The sequence below is a fragment of the Armigeres subalbatus genome, chromosome 2, assembly GCF_024139115.2.
Source record: "Armigeres subalbatus isolate Guangzhou_Male chromosome 2, GZ_Asu_2, whole genome shotgun sequence".
In the NCBI taxonomy this organism is placed as follows: Eukaryota; Metazoa; Arthropoda; class Insecta; order Diptera; family Culicidae; genus Armigeres; species Armigeres subalbatus.
In genome coordinates this window covers 205131377-205154024 of record NC_085140.1, presented here as the reverse complement: position 1 = coordinate 205154024, position 22648 = coordinate 205131377, and the positions used below count along the sequence as shown (strand labels likewise).

Below are 22648 nucleotides of genomic sequence, written 5' to 3'. Positions count from 1 at the left end.
TTATCGATCTGGCTTGTGTATTTTGGAATTCATTGATTTCCGTGAACAACATACGCATGCAATCATAGATGTCTGCGATGTGTGATTTCGTGCGCGCTTAAGGAAGAACTGTACGGAATCCAATTTTGTCTCACCTCGCCATTTCAAGGGCATCACTATCAATATTGAAACAACGAGCTGCTGCCATCTTTTCATTCTGCGCTTGCTGCGACGCAGCAAAGCCAAAATAAAAAGATGAAAGTTATTCGTTGCTTATTTATCGAGATTGCTGCCTGTGAAAACAGTGGACAGTTTCACCTTAAACATATGTGACTGTGAACGCGTCACAACACATATAGCAGCCACCTTGCGGTAAAATGCACATGTTTAGCAAATCAACGATTTCCAAGATCCACACACCAGCTCCCAATACTTAATTGGCTGAAAAGTAAATAACAGCCCCTTTAATCATCCAACGATATTCTGTGGAATTGTTCTTTAACTGCCATTTTTCCAATTCTGAGCTCAATCGGGCTTTTCGAACCGATTTCCAGTACAAAAGAGTCGTAAAATTGTATTTTCCTATATATTTAGGGTGGAAACCCAATTTCAACATCAAATAAAATGCGCCAGCTACGGGGTGCCGCATAGAATGTTAACTTTTTTCCTAGGCTGGGCCAGTCTAATACCCATTTAAGGTAACGCCTTCATATTGATTGTCAGAAACTCGAGGTACTCCACATGCATACTGCAAGAGGTAAAAACTGTTAAATGGTCTATAACGGCGTTGGCGATGTCCTTAGGGGTAGCGGGGGTAAAGTGAACAGGCGGGGTAAAGTGGGTAACGGCTTGTCTATCCCCTGTTTTTGAATTTATCGTATTATTATCCATGCTACACCATAAATTAAGCATTTCATGCTCTTCGAGCTAGGGGGAATGACGGCTTTGGCAGGCTTTGTTCTATTATTGGCAGGGGTTTTTTTATGACTGACTGGGCTCAAATTTGGCCTAAACATTCTTTGCATATCAAAGAATATTGTGGCCAAATTTCATAAAATTTGGTCGACAAAAACCCCCCTGCCAATAATAGAACAAAACCTGCCAAAGCCGTCTTTCCCCCTATTTCAAGTCATGAAATATCTATTAAGCAGCTAGATTTTAGCAACATTCTGCGCACTTTCGCAAAATATTAGTTTGATGTAATTTCGGCACTGCTGCATTTAAGCCATGAAAACTCTGAGTTAGTAGTTCTAAACCAAAATATCGTTCACATCGCTCATTTTGCTTGTTATGAAGCGGAACTGGTTGATGGAAGATAGTTTTTTAATTGTTTTTCTTAGTTTAGGTGTTATTTGAAAAACATGTAGCTATGGGGTAAATTGGTCATGTCGCCTGGGGGTAAAGTGACCAATGTTCTGACAGAGAAATGGAGAAAAACTAGCTCAATTTTCAACCTTAATCGGTTCGGTTGACAGTGGGATCATCAATCAGGGGCGAAGAAAAAGGGGGATCTGGTCATTTACGCTACATATACACATTGTCGTACAACTTCTACATTCCTGAGCGAATATTTCCATACAACGCACCTCGTTCATGGAAACATCCATATATCAGATATTTGTCATCCGATCTGTGATATCCATATTTCAATCAACTCATTAAAAGCTCTAGTTTCTGTTAAAAATTATAACAAGGGCCAACATTGCATCCATTTGAATAATATAGGCGCACAAAATCTAGCGATTTTGAGTTGACCTAAAATAATCCAGAATTTCTCCTGCGGCCAGAACATGATTTTTCACCCGTTAGTCAAAACTAGATGAATTTCCTGCCGAACCATGTCAAAACCAAAAGAACCTGGTAATATTTCGCTGAGCAATGGTCAATTGAATATTAAAAAAAATCACGCCCTATAATTTTGACCAAGCCCGGTACGTCTGTTTGTCTGTGATAAAACGAAGGGTTTATACCTGTCAGGGAACATTTAGAATATTATTAAGAATATGTATTTAGTTTAAAATATTTTGATCTACTTATTTGCTTTATTTACAATATTGTTCACTTTACCCCCCCGCCTGACCATTTTACCCCGCCCAAAATAAAATTTAACTATTTTGGATTAATTTTAAACGATCAAAATAACATATTTAAATATTTTTAAAAAAGATTTTCACAACGGGCTTTGTTAACCAATAAGATAAGCTTCGATACACCTGCATTGATAAATACAAATTCTTGATAGCCACTTGATAATCAGCTGCAGTTCTTAGGGTGTCCAATTTACCCCCACCACCCCTATGCTGTATCAGTGATGGAAAAGAAATGTTGTTGCAGTCACTCGCTGACTATAGGAAAATGTACAAAGTAGGCGAATGGATTGGGTCTATGGTTGAACCCACCAATCTTCTGCGTATGAAGAAGAAGCGATTGCCATTTCGTATTCGAAAAAGTACCTAATGTTGAGTACTTTTAATGCCATTTTTAGGTAATGATTTTTTCTCAAACTTAGCTTTTATCACCAACTGAAGTTAGTTGAATTAAACTTACTCTTCGGCTGATCATTTCTTCCGTGTAGAGTTACTCTTGTAAAACTTTGTTCAGCTTGTCTAAATTTGTTTTACATAAGGCCGTTCGATTAAACTATGGCACTCGAGTGATTGAACCTAATGACATGCTGTACATGATCGCAGTGGTATCAGGTCCTTAGCATAACGGAAAAATCCTCAACCAGCTGCAACGAGTGCCAAATTTTCGAACAATTATTCTGTCTGAGACTACGAATGGTCACTGTACCAACCAAGGTCCAAGGTTACCACTGAATCAAGAAAATTGTAAGGACCATGAATTTGAATAAATCGAAAAAAAAAACACCGGCAAATACTCAGAAATTTGGTGAACATTAAATTATTTAAATTCTTTTCAAAATTATTTATCCATGCATTTTTGTTATAATCAATTTTTGCGAAGGCAGAAAATATAAATGTACCGTACATCAAATAAACAATTTCTCGATGTTTGACATAAAAGCAGAGAAGTGAAATTCCGTCCAAATCAATTAAAAATCACAATATCTTTGGAATCGCTTCACTCATTCTTAATTGAAGATTTTTTACAGATATTTATTAATGTCTGTAAAAGCACATTTTTACGGATTCTCGGAAAATCAAATTTAATGTTTTGTTTTCGTGCTATCTGTATGAGAATACCATACAGTCCTGGATGCTATTTGAGAAAAACCTTGCTTAAAACCCTTCGTAAAAATAATTTAAAAAATATTCGAAAGTTTCAGATCAGTGGTGCGAATTCTCAGTCTCAGTGACTGAGATTTGTAGGATAATGATACCATTGCCTGTTCACACTCACTTTCTAGCAGTGAAAACTGAAAATAGTTAGCAGGAAAAATCAAAGATAAAGTAACCAAAAGACCTCTTTTCTCATCGCACACGCATCACGCAGTGACAGTCCATTCAGTTCACTCACTGCTGCGTGAAAGTGACGCCCCTATTTAATGCATGGGTGAATACTATCACTTGAAAGAAAAAGACAGGAAATTTGTGCCGAATGATCATCAGCTTCAGCCCGCTGTTGGCAAACCGAGTTGACAAAGCTATTCCTGAGTTTTTTTTTACAATGTTCTGAAAACTCAGATGTGAATATGTACATTATGTGGAAGATTTTGATTTAAAAAATGAATTGCAAGTAACCACTTTCCCTTCGATGGGAGATGGGAATCGAACCCACGACCCTCAGTAAGCTAGACTGGTGCTTTTAACTCCCTAAGCTACGAAAGACCTCCGTCGGCCTTCGCAACTGAGCGGCTACTGAATGAGCCCAAGATTCCCAAATTGGTCGCATAGTCGAATCACTCACAATCCGGTTTTCATTCCTTTAGGCCGAATTAGCAAAAGGTTGCACAAATTGAAAAATGGGAAGTCCTTTCTTCACCTTACCCCTTCTCTCTTCATTCTTTTTCCTTCTTCTGTTTTCTTTTTCCTTCTTCCTCAATTTTTTTTCTTTTTTGCTTGTCCTTCTTTCTTCTTCCTATTTCCTTCTTCTATGTTACTCATTTCTTCTCCCTTCTTCCATATTTTTTCTACATTTTTCTTTCTTCTTCTTCCTTCATTCTTCTTCTTTCCTCCTCTTTTTTTCTTTCTTCTTCCTTCATCCTCTCCCTTCTTTATTTTTTCCTCTTTTCCCCACCCTTCTTCTTTCTACTTTCTTCTTCTTGTTTCCTTCTTCTTTCTCCCTTCTTCTTTCTTCGCTCTTCCCTTTTTTTATTCTACTTTCTTTTTCTTTGTTCTTGTAGCTTTTTTTCTTCTTGTTTCTTCCTTTTCTCTTCTTCCATCTCTATTATTCCTTCTTTCTTCCTCCTTCTTTCTTCTTCATTTTTCCTTCTTCGCCTTTTTCTCCCTTCTTCCTTCTTCCTTATCCTTCATTCATTCTTTCTTCTTTCTCTTTTCTTCTTCTTTCTTCTTCTTTCTTTTTTCTTCCTTCTTCTTTCTTCCTTCTTCCTTATTCCTCATCCTTCTTTCTTCTTCCATCTTCTTTCTTCTTCCTTCTTCTTTTTTCTTTTTCTTTCTTCTTTCTACCTTTTTTTTCTTCCTTCTTCCTTCTTCTTTATTCATTCTTCTGTTTTTTTCCTTATCTCTCCCGTCTTTCTTCTTTCTTATTCTTTCTTTCTTCTTCCTTCTCCCGTTCTACTTCTTCCTCATTTCTCACAACTCTCTCTCACTCCCCAGTTCTCATTAGGCCTAATGGCCATTCGGCCTATATGACCCAGCATCTCACAATCCATTTGTCAAGCCAACAGTTCCAAGGGTTTCCCTTGGAAAAAACAAAATCGAAAAAAATCCCTGAATTTGCTGCAATGCATTCAAATGACCGTAAATAGATATGAATTGATGGAAATAGTAAAATCTATCCTTCTAAAGTGATATTTTAACCTCTCTTATGTCAGAAAAATATATTCAGCTCTTTTAGTGGAATGTATTCAACCGTCTAAGACGAGTTAAGTACTCTCCATTTAATTCCACCAATTATTTTCGAATCTTTGCAGATACGCATTTCGACCACAACGACAAGTCGAGTCAAGTACAAGACACTGAAGACGACCACACAGTTGTGGTCGAAATACATATCTGCAAAGATTCGAAAATATGTAATTGGTGGAATTAAATGGAGAGTACTTAACTCGTCTTAGACGGCTCTCTTATGTGTTTTCTCATTTTTATAATGCGTGAAACAGGCACCACCAACGCTAGGTGGATTAATCTGGGTTTTAGAAAAGCCCAAGTTTTAGATAGTTTGATCTACACAGCCTTTCAAAACCCCAATATAGAACAAAACTGGTTAAAACGTGCCAATTAGGATCGATGAAACATATTGTTATCAGTCGCACAGTCCATTGGTAGATGCGAAAAAGTGCATTCTTGAATCGTATAGCACCTCAACCCATCTTTCCACATACAACATAACGTACAAGAACAAGTTTTTATTTCTCCAAAATACCGCATGATAATCGCTTGAGTCAATACATATAGGAACATTTCGGCAACAACGTGCTAGTTTACATAAAGCACACCCGCCTTGATAAATACAAAACGTAAACAAAAATACCGCTCGCTCACCACTCACCTGCGAGCGCGCGGCGATGGTAACAACAACAGAAAAAAAAAGACGACGACGCGTAACAGAAAGCATGTGACTGGTGGATACGTCGCGCGCGCCATTTGTCATCAGCATCGCGCATGAGAGCGAAAACCAGGCCTACGTGGGATGAAATTCCACCGCATGAAAGCAACCCATTTATGAACTGCGCGGCAATTTAGAACAAGGAACCATGCGCGAAGGGAGGAGCGTTGCGTTGCGGCAACCGTAATTTGGCAACGGCACGGGAGCCTAATTATGCCTGATGAAAGCCGGTGAATTGTTCGGGGTTGGATTATTTTCGAATGCGTTCCGCGAGGACGTCACTGACTCGGTCGGCCGATAAGATAAATGAATGGTGCTGTACACATTACATACGCTAGTCGCGCACTTTTACCTCTGCAGCTTCTTCGCCGGTTGTGCCCCATCGCATCTGGCGAGGAACAATGGAAATCAGTTTCCTCAGGTGATTTTTATTCGATGGGATTTCACACTCCCGATAAGGGTTCAGACATGGATTATCGAACAACGGCATATTTCCTTGTCCGCTTATATCAGCGCAAGGTCCCGATCGATGGGAGGCCGACTTTCGGTAATGCATTCACGCGACCTTATCAACGGGAACCGGGCTAATCGATTTATCGGTTGGTTTTCTGTGCTGGTTTTAATAAGAACAAATCGATATGGTAATCTAATGGCAAGGCTTTAAATACAGTATTGAGCATGACCATTCAAAAAACGTAAAACGTGCATGTGACCTATGACGTTATGACGTTAGAGATTATTTTTTTCATATGTAAGTCTGGAATGTTAGATTGCAGGTAATGTTTTTAGAACGATTTTAATCAGACCGATAATCAGTCAATAATGACTTTTATTTTTGTGAGCAGACAACGTTTTTTTTACCTTTTTCGTATTTTCTTTTACCTTAACTATGAAAAAAGATTTCGTTGTAATAAGGGCGAAAATCGCAACTATTCTCTTTTTAATAAAATTGAATAAACAATTTACAAGACGGACCCATTCCAATAACATTGTTATACAAATGAAAAACAAATAACATTGTTAAACAATAAAAACCCATATTGATCCACCTCGCGTTGTTTGTCTTTTCATTAACTCTGAAATGCAATTGCCGATCGAGTCAATTTTCAATAGGAAACAACTAGACCGCTTTCCGTGAAAATGAAAATTTTTATAAGTGGGAAAAATAGTGTTGTAATTTTGTAATATTTAGGCAGGTAAAAAAATTTTACTGTCTACTTTTAGTCTTTTTTTTAACATTTTTAGTGAACTTTTCACAACTCCCGCCACTTTTTTTTTTCCTCTGCCAGAATATATTTACGTTTGATATCATTTTCTCGAGCATTTTCGGTGCGGTCGGTCAAAATATGTGTCAATTGGTATTTACTAAACTTTCAATTCGGCCAAGCACACAAAGTTCGGCCAACCTTGCCAACCCGGCCAACTGGATGTTTTTGAGACAATCACAATTTACAAACACAAAGGAAGGTTACCCTGATAATATTTATACTATTTTGTAGGATTTTGAATATCCTTTCCAGCGTACCACGTTTTTGGAAATCGGATGAATATTGATTCGTGTTACAAATATGACTTTACCATAACATAAATTTACTCACTAGCGCCAAAATAGCAAAAATCACAAAAATATATTAAATTACATTCGAACATTTACGACCTACATATTACCCCATCAAAGTCACTATAATGCGCCTTAAATGCGCCTTGCAGCATTTTCACAAAAGCCTGTCGGCCAACCTCCCCCTTCGGTCAACCAACCGGGCTTCCCTATTTAGCTACTAGATTTAATGGCATTTTACCTAATTTCAATCCGCATATCGTAAAAATACTCAAGTACGATTATTTACATAAAAAAAAACGTGATTTGTTCAGAGCAAATTTATGAAATCTTGAGTAAACATTTAGCATTTAATTATGTTATTGTTTTCTAAATATAAATAGAAGGTAGGAGTCATATTCCTAACACAATGAGTGATAAACCGTGAATTGTGATTATGCTTCCCCTACTCCTATAGTTGTTTATCAGTGTTACAGGCGATCAATAGTTACATTTTAATCCAGTGACACGGTTATCTGGGCTTTTGTCACTATCGCTCTCATCGTGATTATGAGATGATTAGTTGATAAAAAATGCATTATTTGAAATAAGTTTTTCACTCATTATTCAGAGACTAGATGTATCTAGAAAAAAATATTGATTGGCGTAAGCAATTATGCGTCAACGAATAGCAGCAGCTCGGTGGACGTGCGTGTTAACACGATCGACAAATCATACGTGGACAATGGTTTCCAATGGTGAACATAGTCAGAATATAGTCCAGATAAAATAAACAATTGATGATTCACGCTTGCGTTCAGTGACCCCGGATTTTGAAGAAAAAACGCTCAAGTCGCACTGACGCACAAAGTAGGAATGTAGACTGCACTGACAACAAATAGAAACATTTGTTCAAAAATTGGAATTTGTGTATGACGCTGAGTATAAGTTATTAATAGGTGGATTTTCGCCGAAGAGCACCAAAAATCTGCACATCATCTTAAATAATAAAAAAAATCTGATCATACATATGTATTGAGAAGCTCTTAACATGGTTAGTCTGAATTTTTTGTTTTTCAAAATTATAAATGGTTTGTCATTTTCTACCAACCTTTTATCTGTCGCTACCATCGCTTTGAAAATTACGATTAATGTGACAGACAAAAGTACCACCCTCTTGCTGGCGGAGCAGCGCAAGGATTGAAATTTCCATATCACATGACCACGCGCTGCTTTCTGGCGGTTTATTGCACTCGACTGCGAATACGAACAATAATAAACAACATTTAGCACCCGGCTTAGTGAAAATTTTGCGAGGTTTTCCGCCGTTCTTGATTTCCACGATCGTCAGCGCAAGTCACAAGACTTTTCACTTCGTAGGTATCTACGTGTTGGGGGTCGGGTTTGCGTAATGCTGTACGCTGACCGCGAGATGATGTAGGAAACGAGAGCAGCCTCAGATCGTACCCGGCATCGACCCGTTCGTTGCACAATGAGGGCATGCGAAAAAATCATTGGCGGAATTCGGAAAGGATCATAGCATAGCACACATGGTTTCGGCTTTTATTTATTTTAACCACTGGTTTTCACTTTTTCTCCGTTGTGCGCCTGTTGGCAGTCTTGAAGTGTAAGACTCTCCCTCCGAGGCCACCACACACGTAATCAAGTGCATGACACTATTTAGCACAATTTTTATTTGTTTATTCGGCGAATATAATGTGTTACACCCCATAAAAGTGAGATGACAAGAAAATCACATGCTTCTCATAAATACGCAAATATACGGATCTGAATCGACCGAATGTGACTATGATTAGCACCTACGACGAAGTGGTGCTTCACTTGCATTGATCAGTGTACAACGATCCATTGAAATAATGTTTTGATGAATCGGCGAATCTCATCAGAGATTCGGGTGTTAGGGCGTTAATTTTCACGGCAACTACTCGCGAAAACATTGCACACCGCAACATCATGGCTTTGACGTGGGTTGAGTCAGTTGCTTCTAACCTTACAACAAAACACTTACGTACCTATCCATTCATGAAATTTGTGCCATTCTAATTTTACTGCCGAAATAGACCATGTAAGTGATGAAGGTGAGCAGTACTAATGAATGAAGCGTAGGTAGTGAACGAAATGATGCTGAATGAAATTCGTGACATGTCTCGTGAAATGGCGTGGCGTGCGCTGTCGTCGTAGAAAATAATGCGCTGCGCGTGACGGTAGAGTGGGAAAGAATAGTACATACTTTGTCTAATGTTACATGTGCTAGCTACCTACTTATCTACTCAATCTTTATCATCATTGATTGAAATTCTATAAGTACAGTACATTCAAAGGCACATGATGGACTGTATTACTGTATTAACTGTTTTCTCTACTCCGATTATGGTTGATCGCTGATTATCATACAATGTCTACAAAGACTCTGTTGATGACATAATTTAGCCCACATCCTCTGTTTTCTGCAAAGAAATTTTCTAACAAGAACCTCACGAATCTGTATAAAATCTTGGCATACCTATACAAAATTTCCTCACGCGGCCGTGATGGCGTTACCAAAGCCCAAATCAACCACATTCCAGAATTGACAACTTAACAGTCGAAAAATTAACAGTACATATATCTTAAGCCCTGTAACTATGGTTGTCCATTAGGGTTTGTTCAATACCCAACTACTCTCCTCTAATACAGGAGGAACGGCAAGTTTCGTTGAGGCGCTTATCGGGCACGCGAAGAGCGGCGAGAAGCTAAAACTATTGGTTGTCCTGATTGCAACTCAGATGAGCCAAAGCCTTCCATAAGTAACGCTTCTTTTAACGTTGGCCTAAATCTAAAATCTGCGGCTTGAGAGCCGAAATAGTGTCGAATGACATTAGAGTAATGTCATGACATTTCGTGATTTTTTTTTTGTAATTTCTGTCTCACACTTTGTATTTCGAACAATGACAACGCTATAGTATTCTTTAAGCATGTACATCAGAAATCTCGAATTGTAAACAGTCGTTGAAAAAATTTACAAGGAAATTATCGATTGCAAGATAATCCATGCCGTTTTCTGTACAGAAATCTTAGAATAAAGCATTAGCAGTGGTTACACTTTATGTTTGAATGATTTCTGGCCATTACGTGTAAGAGTCAACAACGATTCCATGGTTTGGTTGAACTTGGCCACAGTACCGGAGCTAACGCTGATGGTGACTTCACACTGGGGGAGCAATGACGACAAGGCTCCATGATTGACGATGTACTTGTACAAGGACGGACATTAAACTTTGGACGGGCAATGGTTTTCATACGTTGTATACCAGAATGGCCACGATGGAGTTGATCAAGACAATGACGGGTTTATAAAGTGTACAGCTCCTAAGAACGAACGTACCTCAGGCTCAGGGGCGTTGGCGGGAGGAGCTAAGTCGGTAATTGCCTGATTTTTTATGGATCTAGCCAGATTTGCTTGCAATCGAGCAGGAAACTTAGGTGCTGAGCTTGAAGTTCAGTGAAAGTACTCTTTTCAACCGTAAGGTCAATCCGTGCACTTGAAACCGGTCCAAACTGCATGCAAAATGCGTGCACATTCTTGTCTACCTTTCCGTCATCGACCTAGAAGTCACTTACCTAGAAGTTCGTGATGCCCGGCCAACATGGTGTCCATCAGTTGCTGGAATGCACTTGGGGCAGTTTTCACTCCTTATTGCAGTTGATTGTAACGGTATTCATAACCCACGATAGGTGTTAATAGTATGGAGATTTCGACTGGCTTTTTCGATTTTTACTTGGATGAAGGCTGAGGACAGATAGCGCGGCTGCAGAGCATCGTTGAGGCCTACCAAATAGTCGTTCCATTGGCCCTACGCACCACTGCGATGGGAGCCGCCCAATCGGAGAAATCCACTGGTGAAATAATGTTGGTACGTTCTAGTATATCTAACTCTTCATCCACTTACAAGACGTTAGCCAACGGACATTTTACGCGAAATATCAGTGGCATCGCGTAACCTTACTTTTTATTTTTGTACTGATACGTACTGAAATTTAATTTTGATTTTTTATCAACCCAAATGGAAAATAAAATTTTCAGATTCATTTAAGCTAATCAAAATCTACTTATTCTATGCATTTCCGTCCATTTCATTTTTGCTTACAGAAACCAGTATCCAGCTGGAGATGCACATTCACTCCATTTACTCGAAATTGAACGAAATGGCGATTTTTATTTAAGGACAGAATAAAGAGGAATAGAGGAAGAATGAAGAAGGAAGGAAGAAGAATGAAGAAGGAAGCAGGAGAACAAAGAAGGAAGAAGAAAGAATGAAGAAGGAAGGAGGAAGAATAAAGAAGGGAGAAGGAAGACAACGGGGAGGGTGATGAAAAATGGGGAAGGAAGAGGAAGAAGGAAGACGGAAAAAATAAAAAGGAAAATTAAAGGTAGGAGATAGGATGAAAAAGTAAATGAAACAAGGATAAAAAGAAAGAAAAAGGTAAACAAAATAAAAGGATAGTGGAAGAAAAAACAAGATAGAAGGAGGAAAAACGAAGTAACAAAAAGGAGAAGAAGAAATAGCAAAGGACAAACAGAATAAGAAGGATCAAAAGAAGAACGAAGAAGGAAAAATAAGTGAGATGAAGGATCGGAAAAGAATAAAGAAAGTAGAAGTGAAGTAAAAGTGAAGGAAAACGAACAAAGAAGAGAAAAGAAAAAAAAAGAAGGAAATACTAAAAAAGGAAAAAATGAAAGAAGAAAGAAAAAGGTAAAAGGAAAAATAAGAAAGGAAAAAGGAAAAAAGGTTGAATAAAATGGGAAGAAGATAAAGGAGGAAGGAAAAAGGAAAAAAAGAACAAGGAAGAAAGAAGAAAGAGAAACAAGAGAGAAGGAAGAAATCACAAAGGAAGAAAGAAGGAAAAGGGAAGAAGCAAGAAGAAAGAAGGAAAAAGAAAGAATAGCATTGAATCAGGGGAAATGAAGAAGGTAGAGGAAAAAGCCAAGAAGGAAGATGGAAGATCTCAAAAGGCGACTTAAAAAATAATTAATCAGTTTTCAATTCTCATTTTGTATTTCTTACTTCTCATTACTTATTCTTCATTCTTAACTTCTAATTTCCCACCTCCCTCATTTTTTTATTTCTCGATACTCTCATTTCTCACTTCTCATCGCTCACTTCTAACTTCTTAGTTCTAACTTTCTATTTCTTATTTCTCACATCGCAGTTCTCAGTTCTGGTTTTTAATTTCTTACTTCCTGATGCTTACATCTAATTTTTCCCATGTCCTTTTGAACTTCACATTTGTCACTACTCATTTTCTACTTGCCTTTTCTCACTATTTACTTTTCAAATCTCACTTTTGACTACTCACTTCACACTTCTCACTTTTTACTTAACACTTCTCACTATATACATACATTTTACTTCTCATTTCTTATTTCTTACTTCTCACTCTCACTCCACTCACACTTGTCATTTCGGACTTCTCACTTTTTTGTTTCTTTTGTGCAGTGGTGTAGTGAGAAGTGAGAAATATCTTGTGCATAACTTCCACTACAAACTACGTAATTTTCACTACTATACTTTTCGCTTTTCACTTCTCGCAGCCCGGGGATTTTTTTTTTCAATTATTCGGCTGAACGGCATTTAGCCAAATCGCGTGTGGCCAACTGACCTGATACCTTCCTGGCGTACCAGGCTGCGAACGTAATGCTGTCCTCTGGCTTATACCGACCATACTGTCTGCTAACGCCTGCTGCATCATTCCTCACATTGAGAATACAGTCCACCTTCATGCTGAGCAGTCGTCGCTTTCTCAGCACATGCACTTTTATTATGTCCGCTTTTGCTCAAACCGATCCAACGGGAACATTTTCCCATACTAATTTCCATGTAAATTTAAAACGCGATGCGGCATGCGAGGTTGCAACCAATCGAGCCCATATTTTGCACAGTTGATTGGGGTCCCAAAACGATTCAGAAAAACCTTGATCTCACTTGATCGGACGAAGTTTGCGTTTTTCCATACAACTGCGCCCCACTCTACTCTCCATAGACTTTATCAGACATTATATAGTGATATCCATTTTTCGCTCACTTCGTTTGGTGATGTGGCTCTAGAGTGAGCGCATCACTACGCTTTTTTTTGTTTATGTTCAAGGTTCGAATCCTTTCGAATTTATATTTTTTTTTATAACTGTTTGACGATAATTCTTGCGAAAAATGAGTGAAAAAAGGGTGGAAGGAAAACAGAATTTCATTTATCTAATAGGCACGATTTTCGTCTATCTTCCAAGGCTAGCTCTATTTAGAGAAAAGAGTAATGTATGAATGATATTCCTCACTAAAAAGAGGAAAAAAGATTATGTCTTGGCCCGAAAAACGGTCACCCAAAGCATGAAATCAAAGTCAATCCCATGCTATGCCAATCGTACAACTGTTTCATCGAACATCTAATCGCGGATTCAGTGAATGATCGATACGACTGATCTACGAATGATCTATCCGGTGGCTGAATTCAGTGACATAAGATCTTGTGTGGACCATATTGTCATGCTCCGTGGTATCATTGATTATTATTCTTAACCAGATCAACAAATTTGATTTTCGTTGACTACGAAAAATATTTCGACCATCTTAATCACGAGAAAATGTGGGGTGTTCAGGTCCAGATCCGGCAGAAAATCCGTGAAAAAAACGTCGGCTACATCGAAGCGCAGTGCAAAGTATTGTACATATTATTTAGTATAGTCTGATTCCATTTTGATCATAGCTGAGGTGCGGGAAGAATACCTTTTCGACTTTAGGAAACATATGAAAATTAGACAGATTGGTCGGCTCTAAAACCCGAATACAGTAACTTTTCAATGTTCTTACAGATGGATGAACTTTTTAATTCGATGTAAATCTTACCTATTTCGGTTTATTTCTCCATACTAATTTTAGAAATTTAACTTTTTTCAACTACATCTTCTTTGATCTCTATGATCTTCGATGGGCCCTCCTTAGCCGCTGCTTCAAAGCAAGACCATGCTAAGGGTGGGTTCGATTCTCGGTCCGTTCTAGGAATTTTTCGGGTTGGAAATTATTTCGACTTCCCTGGGCATAAAACAGTATCATTGTGTTAGCCTCATGATATACGAATGCACAAATGGTAACTTGGCTTAGAAACCTCGCAGTTAATAACTGTGGAGGTGCTTTTCTGAACAATATGCGAGTTGAGAATGTCCCAGTGGAGGATATAATGCCAATTAAGAATAAGAAGAAGATTTTTTTTTTATTCTTTATTAGAAAGGAATAAGAAGAAGATCTTCAATATCGCGAAAAGGAGAATAAACTGCATTTTTTACCAACGTGAAATCAAATCATGTTGGAAGCTTCTCACGAATACTCAATTTCATTAGTTGCTCTGTTAGTAAAATAAAGACACGTCCCAAATGAGTACACGAACGACCCAAACCAACCAACTGCATACAATAATGACCAATGTTATTCTCTTTATATTTTGCAGACAGTTTCCATTTGCCGCCGACCAGGTTCGTGTTGTTCTTTTTCGCGAATGCGATATCCGTGGACGCAAACTGCTATTTGACTCGAGTGCGGTTGAGAAAATTCCCGAGGGACCATCGCCACCATTCACGTCATCCGCCGCAACAGCCACAGCAACTGCGTCAACAACCAACTACAAAACGGTACCCTCAATCCAAAAATGTGACCATTGTAAGGCATTGTACCAGGTTCGTAATGGATCTAGTTGCACGTGAATTAGAGTTATTGATCGAAGTTTTTATCTCTGATGCAGCATAGTTCCAGTCCAAAGAATGACATCAAATCGTTGGCGGAGATGATATTTGGTTCGGCGCCGATAGCCTTCCAGGGAAGCAGTTTGAAGGTTCACTGGTTGAAGACCCCCGTTGCCATGATGTGCTCTCACGTATTTCCTGCACCGGTGTCGAAAAATGGCAGTGGAAGTAGCAGTAAGAAAATTTCCGTTTCGTCATATTTGGGTTCCGAATTAGTAGTCGGGAGCAATAGCGGGTATATCCATGATCGATATCAATCCGGGAGCGACCTTAGTTCAATCGATACTACATCTCTTCGTTCGTTTACCGTCACATCGTCCACTTCCACACAGCATGATATGTCGTACAATTCTCGCCACAGGCCACCTATACCACCCGAGTTTGGCCAGTTGGAGCGGTTAGTTGATCCTCGGTTATCAACGAACAGCGGGATGGATTCCGGCTATGGTGGAACAGATCCCTGGGCATGTTCGGCAGGCAGCTCCCGGCATCCTTTGTCGTCTCATAGAAGTAGTCTGGCATCAATAAGTAGTGATTTCGAATGTTTTCGGAGACTTAGTACCGATACCAACATCGACATACCTCAACCGGTTAGTGTCAGTGATTGTAGTCAGTATGGAAGCTTTAATCGTCGAGTGTCGAAAAATTTGTCCACGTCGTTCGAAAATCGGCTGTCAATGGCCGACCATGTTGGCCATGTGGACGATCTCAATCAAACGGGACCCACGTGTGCCAGTAATCAAGTGACAGCTAGTGATGGATGTGTCGGTATTGGACGGCATCGGAGAAACAGTGAAACAATGGAACTGAATAGGCGGAAAGCTTTCAGTGGTGAAGTGTTGTCAACTTCAACCAATTATCAGGGTAAACCACCGAGCAAGAAGGCACGGCTAGGCCTGGCTTTGTATATTCAGCTGGATGATGGTTCACAGCACGAGCTGGAGGCCTACTGCTCGGAACACATGAGTATTTTCGAATCTATTCTGTGCAGACTTAGAGCAGCAGCGGAGACTGCGTGCCACAGATGGCCGATGTTTTTGCAGGTTGTTATTACATTAAGTAATTTATGATAATGAGCACTATTTGACTTAAGTATGCTTCTTTAATAGATAATGCTGACTGCGTGGCACACAGCACAGCAATGGCTGATGGATTTCTTTACGGCTCCTCGGTTGGCGAATCCAGTGTGGCTTACTTTAAGTACCAGCGCGGGTTCGGGAACAACAAATAACAGTTTACAACTCAATCAGGCAGCTGCTCTTAATATTGCTAACAAATTCATGAATGATTTGTCCTCATTACTGTCGCTGGCGGATACTAAAGATACCAAATTGTAAGTATATTTTTATAAATAGACCAATTCAAACTGCCATAATTTTGTTTTTTAGCATTGTAATGTGGCCTAGTTCCTGTCAATATAAAACAGTGCTTTTGAATAGCTACATTTCGGTACGCTTAACATAATTCGGTAGAAAGAATGAAGTTGAAATTTTTTTCAATATGGTAATTATATAATTTCTTTTGTTTTTAGATTCATCAGCACCCTTCTGACGGCGGTCTTAACTCACCACCTTGGCTGGGTAAGTACCATTGCACCAATGACCACCTTTGGTTCATCAGAGTCACTCGCAGGACCAGTGGGCGAAAAGGATAAAATATCCAAAATTACGGCAAACCATCCATACAACGTTTTGTGGGCACAATTGAGTGATCTGTACGGAGCGGTAGGACATCCGGTCAAGCTGACAAAAACCATCATCTGCGGCAGTCCCCAGCTAAGCAATACCATCGACAAAGTTCTAAACGTTTTGTCCTACTTTGTTCGGTGTAGTGAAATTCGGCGAACAGCTCAAGCGGAAGTGTTCGAGGAAGATAAAGTTAAAGAAGCTTTTGCTGCTCAACGTATAGTCAATAATCAGACCTTTCAATGTGGAACGGGGCAGAGCAGTGATTATAAATCACCTAAACTTTCGAGAACCGCTTCCGGAATGGTTCGATCTGCAACGCGTGTAAAAGACTTGACTACAATGGGAAAGGATATAGGCGATGATATAGATATGGAGCTATCAAGTTTGCTGAAGAAAACAGTGATGAATGACATACCGAACGTATTGGTTTATCGAGACTCCAGATTTGTACAGCAGGAGCTCAGGATTGGCAACAAAAGCATGGACACTGAACTGTTGATGAATGCCAGGGAAAAGCAGTTTCTAGAAATATATCATATCAAAAAGGAGCAGAATATGTCACCAATAAGGATGACGTTAACCCAACCAGATGAGACTGGCCAAGAGGCGATAGAATTAGATGTAAGTGATACAAGTGATTGCGATTCGATACGATTGTCCAAGTTAATCACGGAGAACAACATCGGAGATGCGGTGAGAAAACAGAGATTTCTATGGGGACTAGAAGGGATAAAAGAAGGCATTTCACTGGAACAGTTAAAATATATTGACGTCCTGCGTGGGAACTATGAGGCGTTAAAGCAAAATCGTCCCAAAGAAGAGGTTGTATTCGTGCTGGGAGAGGATGAACAACTTGTAAATATCAAACAACCACAAGCTTCAACATCAACCGATAGAGCAAATGAGTTAGGCGCAGTTGGCGGAAAGAAGCCATGTTCCCACAATAGAATTAAAAAACATTCCGTCATTTTCAATTTTGGTCAGTACCCCAAAGTGGTAGAGAACTATTTGAAAAGTCAAAACCTCGAACTCAGTGAGCACGATTTTCTCGAAAAAGGCGTAAAACTGTCCCTCAAGTTTCATCCGGAAGCTGATTTTCCACCTTCCACGGATCCCGCCGAGGAAGAAGAGTGCGACATTTGCCGTAATACCTCTCTGCTGTGTTTACAAACCCCAACAAATGCATCAGAACTCGAATTCTCCAGTGACCTGAATGAAGGAAGCTTGTCCAGCTCACTGAATGATTCATCCTGTCACGATCGAAACCCTAACCCCTTCTCTTTAGCAACTGTTCAAGAAAATGTTGAACTCAAATATAAACATCCGGACAGCATTCTTAAGCTAGTGGATATACCAATATTGAAGCCATCCGTCAACGCGAACGATGAGAACAACAACGACAAGACTGATAAATTAAGGAAATTGCCTAGCAAAGCTGGTTTTATACCCTCGTTGTTCTCCCGTGTTACGGACCACTATATCCCGGACATGATTTTGCAGGGCACCACCGCTCCTCCACCCAAGTGGGAAAGGGTTCTTAAAAAGGATCTTCGGCTGGCATCCAGATTTGCCCTCATGGAGCAGTACTCCACGGAAAATCTCGCCATCGTCGCCAACCTCGAGACTCACGATGTTCGATTGATTACTTCCAACCAATCTTCAATGGCGCCCGGCAGCATCAACGGCGAACTGGTAGGCATGTCGCAGATTGTTTCTTCCATGCTGGAAACGGTACACGCTATGTGGATCTCCGGACTATCATCCTTCCAGTGTATGGCATTCATCGAGTCCAAACTGCGCGAGTTATACCTGCAGTCGGAATCGATCGCCAGTTTTCTTCTCACCACTGATTTCTGCTCAATTGAATCGATAACCAAAACCCTGAATATCACTGCCAATGACATGCCCCTTCTGCTGTCGGTGGTCTCGACACACACCCCGGAGGTGACAAAACGATATGTTTTGCAATATCGGTAATTCGACCGCATATGTGCAGTCGTTTTTCTAATCCGCAAGATGGAATTCTTGCGTATTCTTTTGTGATACTAGTTTTAAGCTACTAGAAAAACAAGCAATCAACGCTTAAGGAAGATCTGTTAGTTATAACAAAGTTAGAAGACATATCATTGAACTGGTAGGGCGCGTAGGCAAGCAGCTCTCTTTGACAATGGGATATGATTCCAAGATAGCTGCAGCTGTAGTTATCTCTTTTGCCAGATTAGAAAATAGCTAAATTTAATGTAGGTAAATGTATTTAGGTAAAATAGAGGTATTCAACACTTGAATAGTATTTTTCTGATATTTAATTGAGAATATAACGAGGGTTTGTCAAGTGTATAGCAAATGCAATGATAATACAAAGTCTATTGTTTAAATCGTCACAATGAATTACGGACAGATGGTTTTATTTTCAAATTGATGACATTTTCCATTCCTATTTTAATGACTAAGTTAAAATAAAGGCGAATCACTGAAAGTATTGATGATGATATATTCAAGTATATTTACTAATTTCTTTTCATTTTTCAAATATTCTTACAAACTACGTTATACGTCGTACTATCCCCCTATCCCTTCAGCTTTGTAAATTTATTTAAAATATCTGGGCTTTAGCGAGATTCTTCATATTAGCTCTAGAGAGTGATTTGATGCAAATCCTTCCTAATTTAAATTAAGCTTGTTTAACCTAGTGCTAGTAAATAATTCACACACCACTTAGGGCCGCTGCCTCCGTAGCGTATTTTAAAAATTTCGTGCACGTGACATTAAAAGGAGACAGGTGTGCATCAAGAAATAGCGGTAAAGCGTTGTAGCGTCAATGCATACTTGCGTTATTTTTTAGGCGTTACTTGGCGTTAAAAAACGCTACATGGGCATCGGCTCTATGGGATTGCTAATTAGATTTGCCTCGGCTCCGATACGTCGCATCGCAACGTACTCTTTTTGCCTCTCGAAAGTATTCTACATGCTTTGGAGTTTCATGAATTCGAGATCAATATCGAAGACGACCACGTCTTCACATTCAGCTAGCTTAGGAATAGAATGGAACAATTGGTTCTACACTCATTGCTACAATAAACCGAGGAATTCTCTGCATCTCCGTGAGCGCCCGGGAAGGAATAATTAGTTAAGAAGGTGATCTAGATATGCCTTGGAAACTAACTGAATACAGTAATATCCTGATTTTATCACCCCTTTGGCGAATTTTGGGGTGATAAAATAGAGAATGTGACAAAATCGGATTTTTTTTTATTTTAAATTTTTTAATTCATTCCACAAATATGATTCAGTTTAGGCCTTGGAAAGGTAAAATGCGTGTACGTTACCCGTTATTTCTTGTCCAGAAACCTTAAAAAATCCTTGACAGGTACTCAGAAATTATTTATAATAAACCATAGGCGGTAAAAGTTATTTCATGTAAATCATTGTTGTTTGTAGTATTTATTTACAAAAATAAAATGAATGACTAAAATTTTCGTTTTGTTGGGGTGACAAAATTGGGTCGTAACACAACACAACCTTTTTTAATTCAATTCAACACGCCACTAAGTGTTTGTTTACAAATTATGTAACGATAAATTGGGAGATTTTTGACACCCACCCTCCCCCTCGTAACACTTTTTGTATGAAAGGTTTTTTTTTGACGTACGTCTTACGTCTTTCTTTACTATACTGGGTACTGGGTGTCATTTAGATTTTTGGAAATCGAGAACGTTACGCTGGAAGGAAAGATTTCGAACGTTACTAGCGCCTTTATCTTTCGGTGGATTTTGAAGATTTATATATCAATTTCTCCAGGAATTTGTCAATTTCATTGAAACTTTAGATTATTAACGATTAGCTATTGAAATTTGCAATTCTTGTCAAAGCCAATGACAATTTCATATATAACCAATCCCGGGCATTCCTAACACGGACATCAGAATGCAGTATCCCACGGGCCTTCAGGTCCACCGCAATATTTTCTTTGTTAAAAAAAGATGCTGTGCCTGCCGTGTGTGAGTTATTTCAGTTTGTGACAGCAGCGCCTACTGAAGTGGACATATTTTTTTGTCATTCTATGCTTGATTATGGTCGGATGCAGTGGTTTTGGTTGCGATTGATGCGATCGCCCATCGCATCGCTCGGAGTTCACGGCTATTCTGATATCTGATTATGTTTTTATTTATTTCCTGAAGTTCTAAATACACAAATTGCTAATAATTCTACACAGTTTGTTGTTTCCAAAATCAATACCTATTTTCAAACCCCAGAAATTCAAAAGTTGTTCAAAAGTTCAATGTAAATACATTACGTTTATTTAAGTCCTACGTCTACTCGAGGTTATGTTCAAAACATTACCCATTGCTCATTTTTATTTGTATGAATTGTAACGCTCCCTTCCTCTCTCGACAGCGTTACGTGATTTGTGAACATCCCCTAAGTGTGTTTCGATTTTGTTTCGATATCTAGATCCAATGCCTATTCAATACAATGCAAATCTGGTGGATTCTGCGTATCCAGCATTTCGCGCGCGGTAATTGCTGGGTAAAGCGTACCATTGGTATGTTTCGTACCTAAAGGAATAAAATAGACCCCATTTCGTGGTCCTTACCCTCTTACCCAGCAACTCTTATACCAACCCCCTCGTGGCGCTGGCCGGGATACGAGCAACCTTAGGGTAGATCGGGTAACCAACCCCGGTGGGAACTATGGTCGTATGCTGACAGGGAAGGAGGAATTTGCTCATCTCCGGAGGTGCACATCTGATCGAGCGTCTGTTCTCCAAGTTAGGAGCGGCTTGTAACCTTTACAGCTAGAGGGATGACAATCAGCAGTACCTAATTCGCACGTATAAAAATCCGCAAACACACCTGGCAACATCCGAGTGGAGACACTTGCTCACAGATAGACCATGTTCTGAGTGACGGACGACATTTCTCGGATGTTATAGATGTAAGGTCCTTCAGAGGTCCGAACATTGACTCGGATCACTACCTTGTAGTTGCAAAAATTCGGGCGCGACTTTCCAGCGTCACGATTTCGCGAAACAACAGAATTATGTGTTTCAATATCCAATGCTTGTCAGTTGAAGAAGTTGCTGAACAGTACCACTAGAAGCTGGACGAGCGGATAGGAGATGCCACCGGATCTGGCGATGTCAACAGATTGTGGGAAAATATCCACGAAGCTGTGACTACAACAGCGCAGGAAGTGTTAGGCACTGTATAGCGACGCCAACAAAATGGTTGGTTTGATGAGGAGTGCCAGCGAGTGACGGACGAAAAAAATGCTGCTAGGAGTCGAATGCTAGTGACTCGTACCCGTTCCAACAGAGAGCGGTACAGTGTAGCAAGAGCAGAAGAGAAACGAAAACACCGCAGGAAAAAAGGCAACACGAAAAGCGTGTGATAGCTGAAGCGCAGGAGAACATGGATAGAAACGATATTCGGAGGTTTTACGCAACTGTCAATGACGCGCGGCATAAGACTGCGCCAGCGCCCGCCATGTGGAATGACCGGGAGGGGAATTTGCTGACAGACAAGACTATGGTGGCAGCCAACTGGAAGGAGCACTTCGAAGATTTGTTGAACGGTGGATCTTCTTCTTCTTATTGGCATTACATCCCCACACTGGGACAGAGCCGCCTCGCAGCTTAGTGTTTATTAAGCACTTCCACAGTTATTAACTGCGAGGCTTATAAGCCAGGTTACCATTTTTGCATTCGTATATCATGAGGCTAACACGATGATACTTTTATGCCCAGGGAAGTCCAAACAATTTTCAATCCGAAAATTTCCTAGACCGGCACCGGGAATCGAACCCAGCCACCCTCAGCATGGTCTTGCTTTGTAGCCGCGCGTCTTACCGCACGACTAAGGAGGGCCCCATACGGTGGATATGAAGGTGTATTAAGGAGCATGATGGACATAGTCAGCGTTGGTCAAGCTGTGGAACCACCAACGCTGGACGAGGTAAAGAAGG

General features: G+C 39.7%; 1 protein-coding gene across 5 annotated transcripts in view; it reads left to right on the top strand.

Annotated features, from left to right (window-relative positions):
* LOC134211544 (folliculin-interacting protein 2) overlaps positions 1-19072 on the top strand; it is a 71935-nt gene extending 52863 nt beyond the window's left edge. For 4 of the 5 annotated variants that reach the window (XM_062688490.1, XM_062688488.1, XM_062688489.1 and 1 more), the window contains 4 exons: positions 14705-14930; positions 14996-16039; positions 16106-16329; positions 16528-19072. In XM_062688490.1, coding sequence (XP_062544474.1) covers positions 14705-14930; positions 14996-16039; positions 16106-16329; positions 16528-18661 — 3628 coding nt within the window. In that variant the 3' untranslated portion in view covers positions 18662-19072. Of the gene's footprint in view, positions 1-14704; positions 14931-14995; positions 16040-16105; positions 16330-16527 lie in introns of those variants that run through there. The other variant, XM_062688493.1, reaches the window with a different exon arrangement.
* Positions 19073-22648: the final 3576 nt, after the last annotated feature.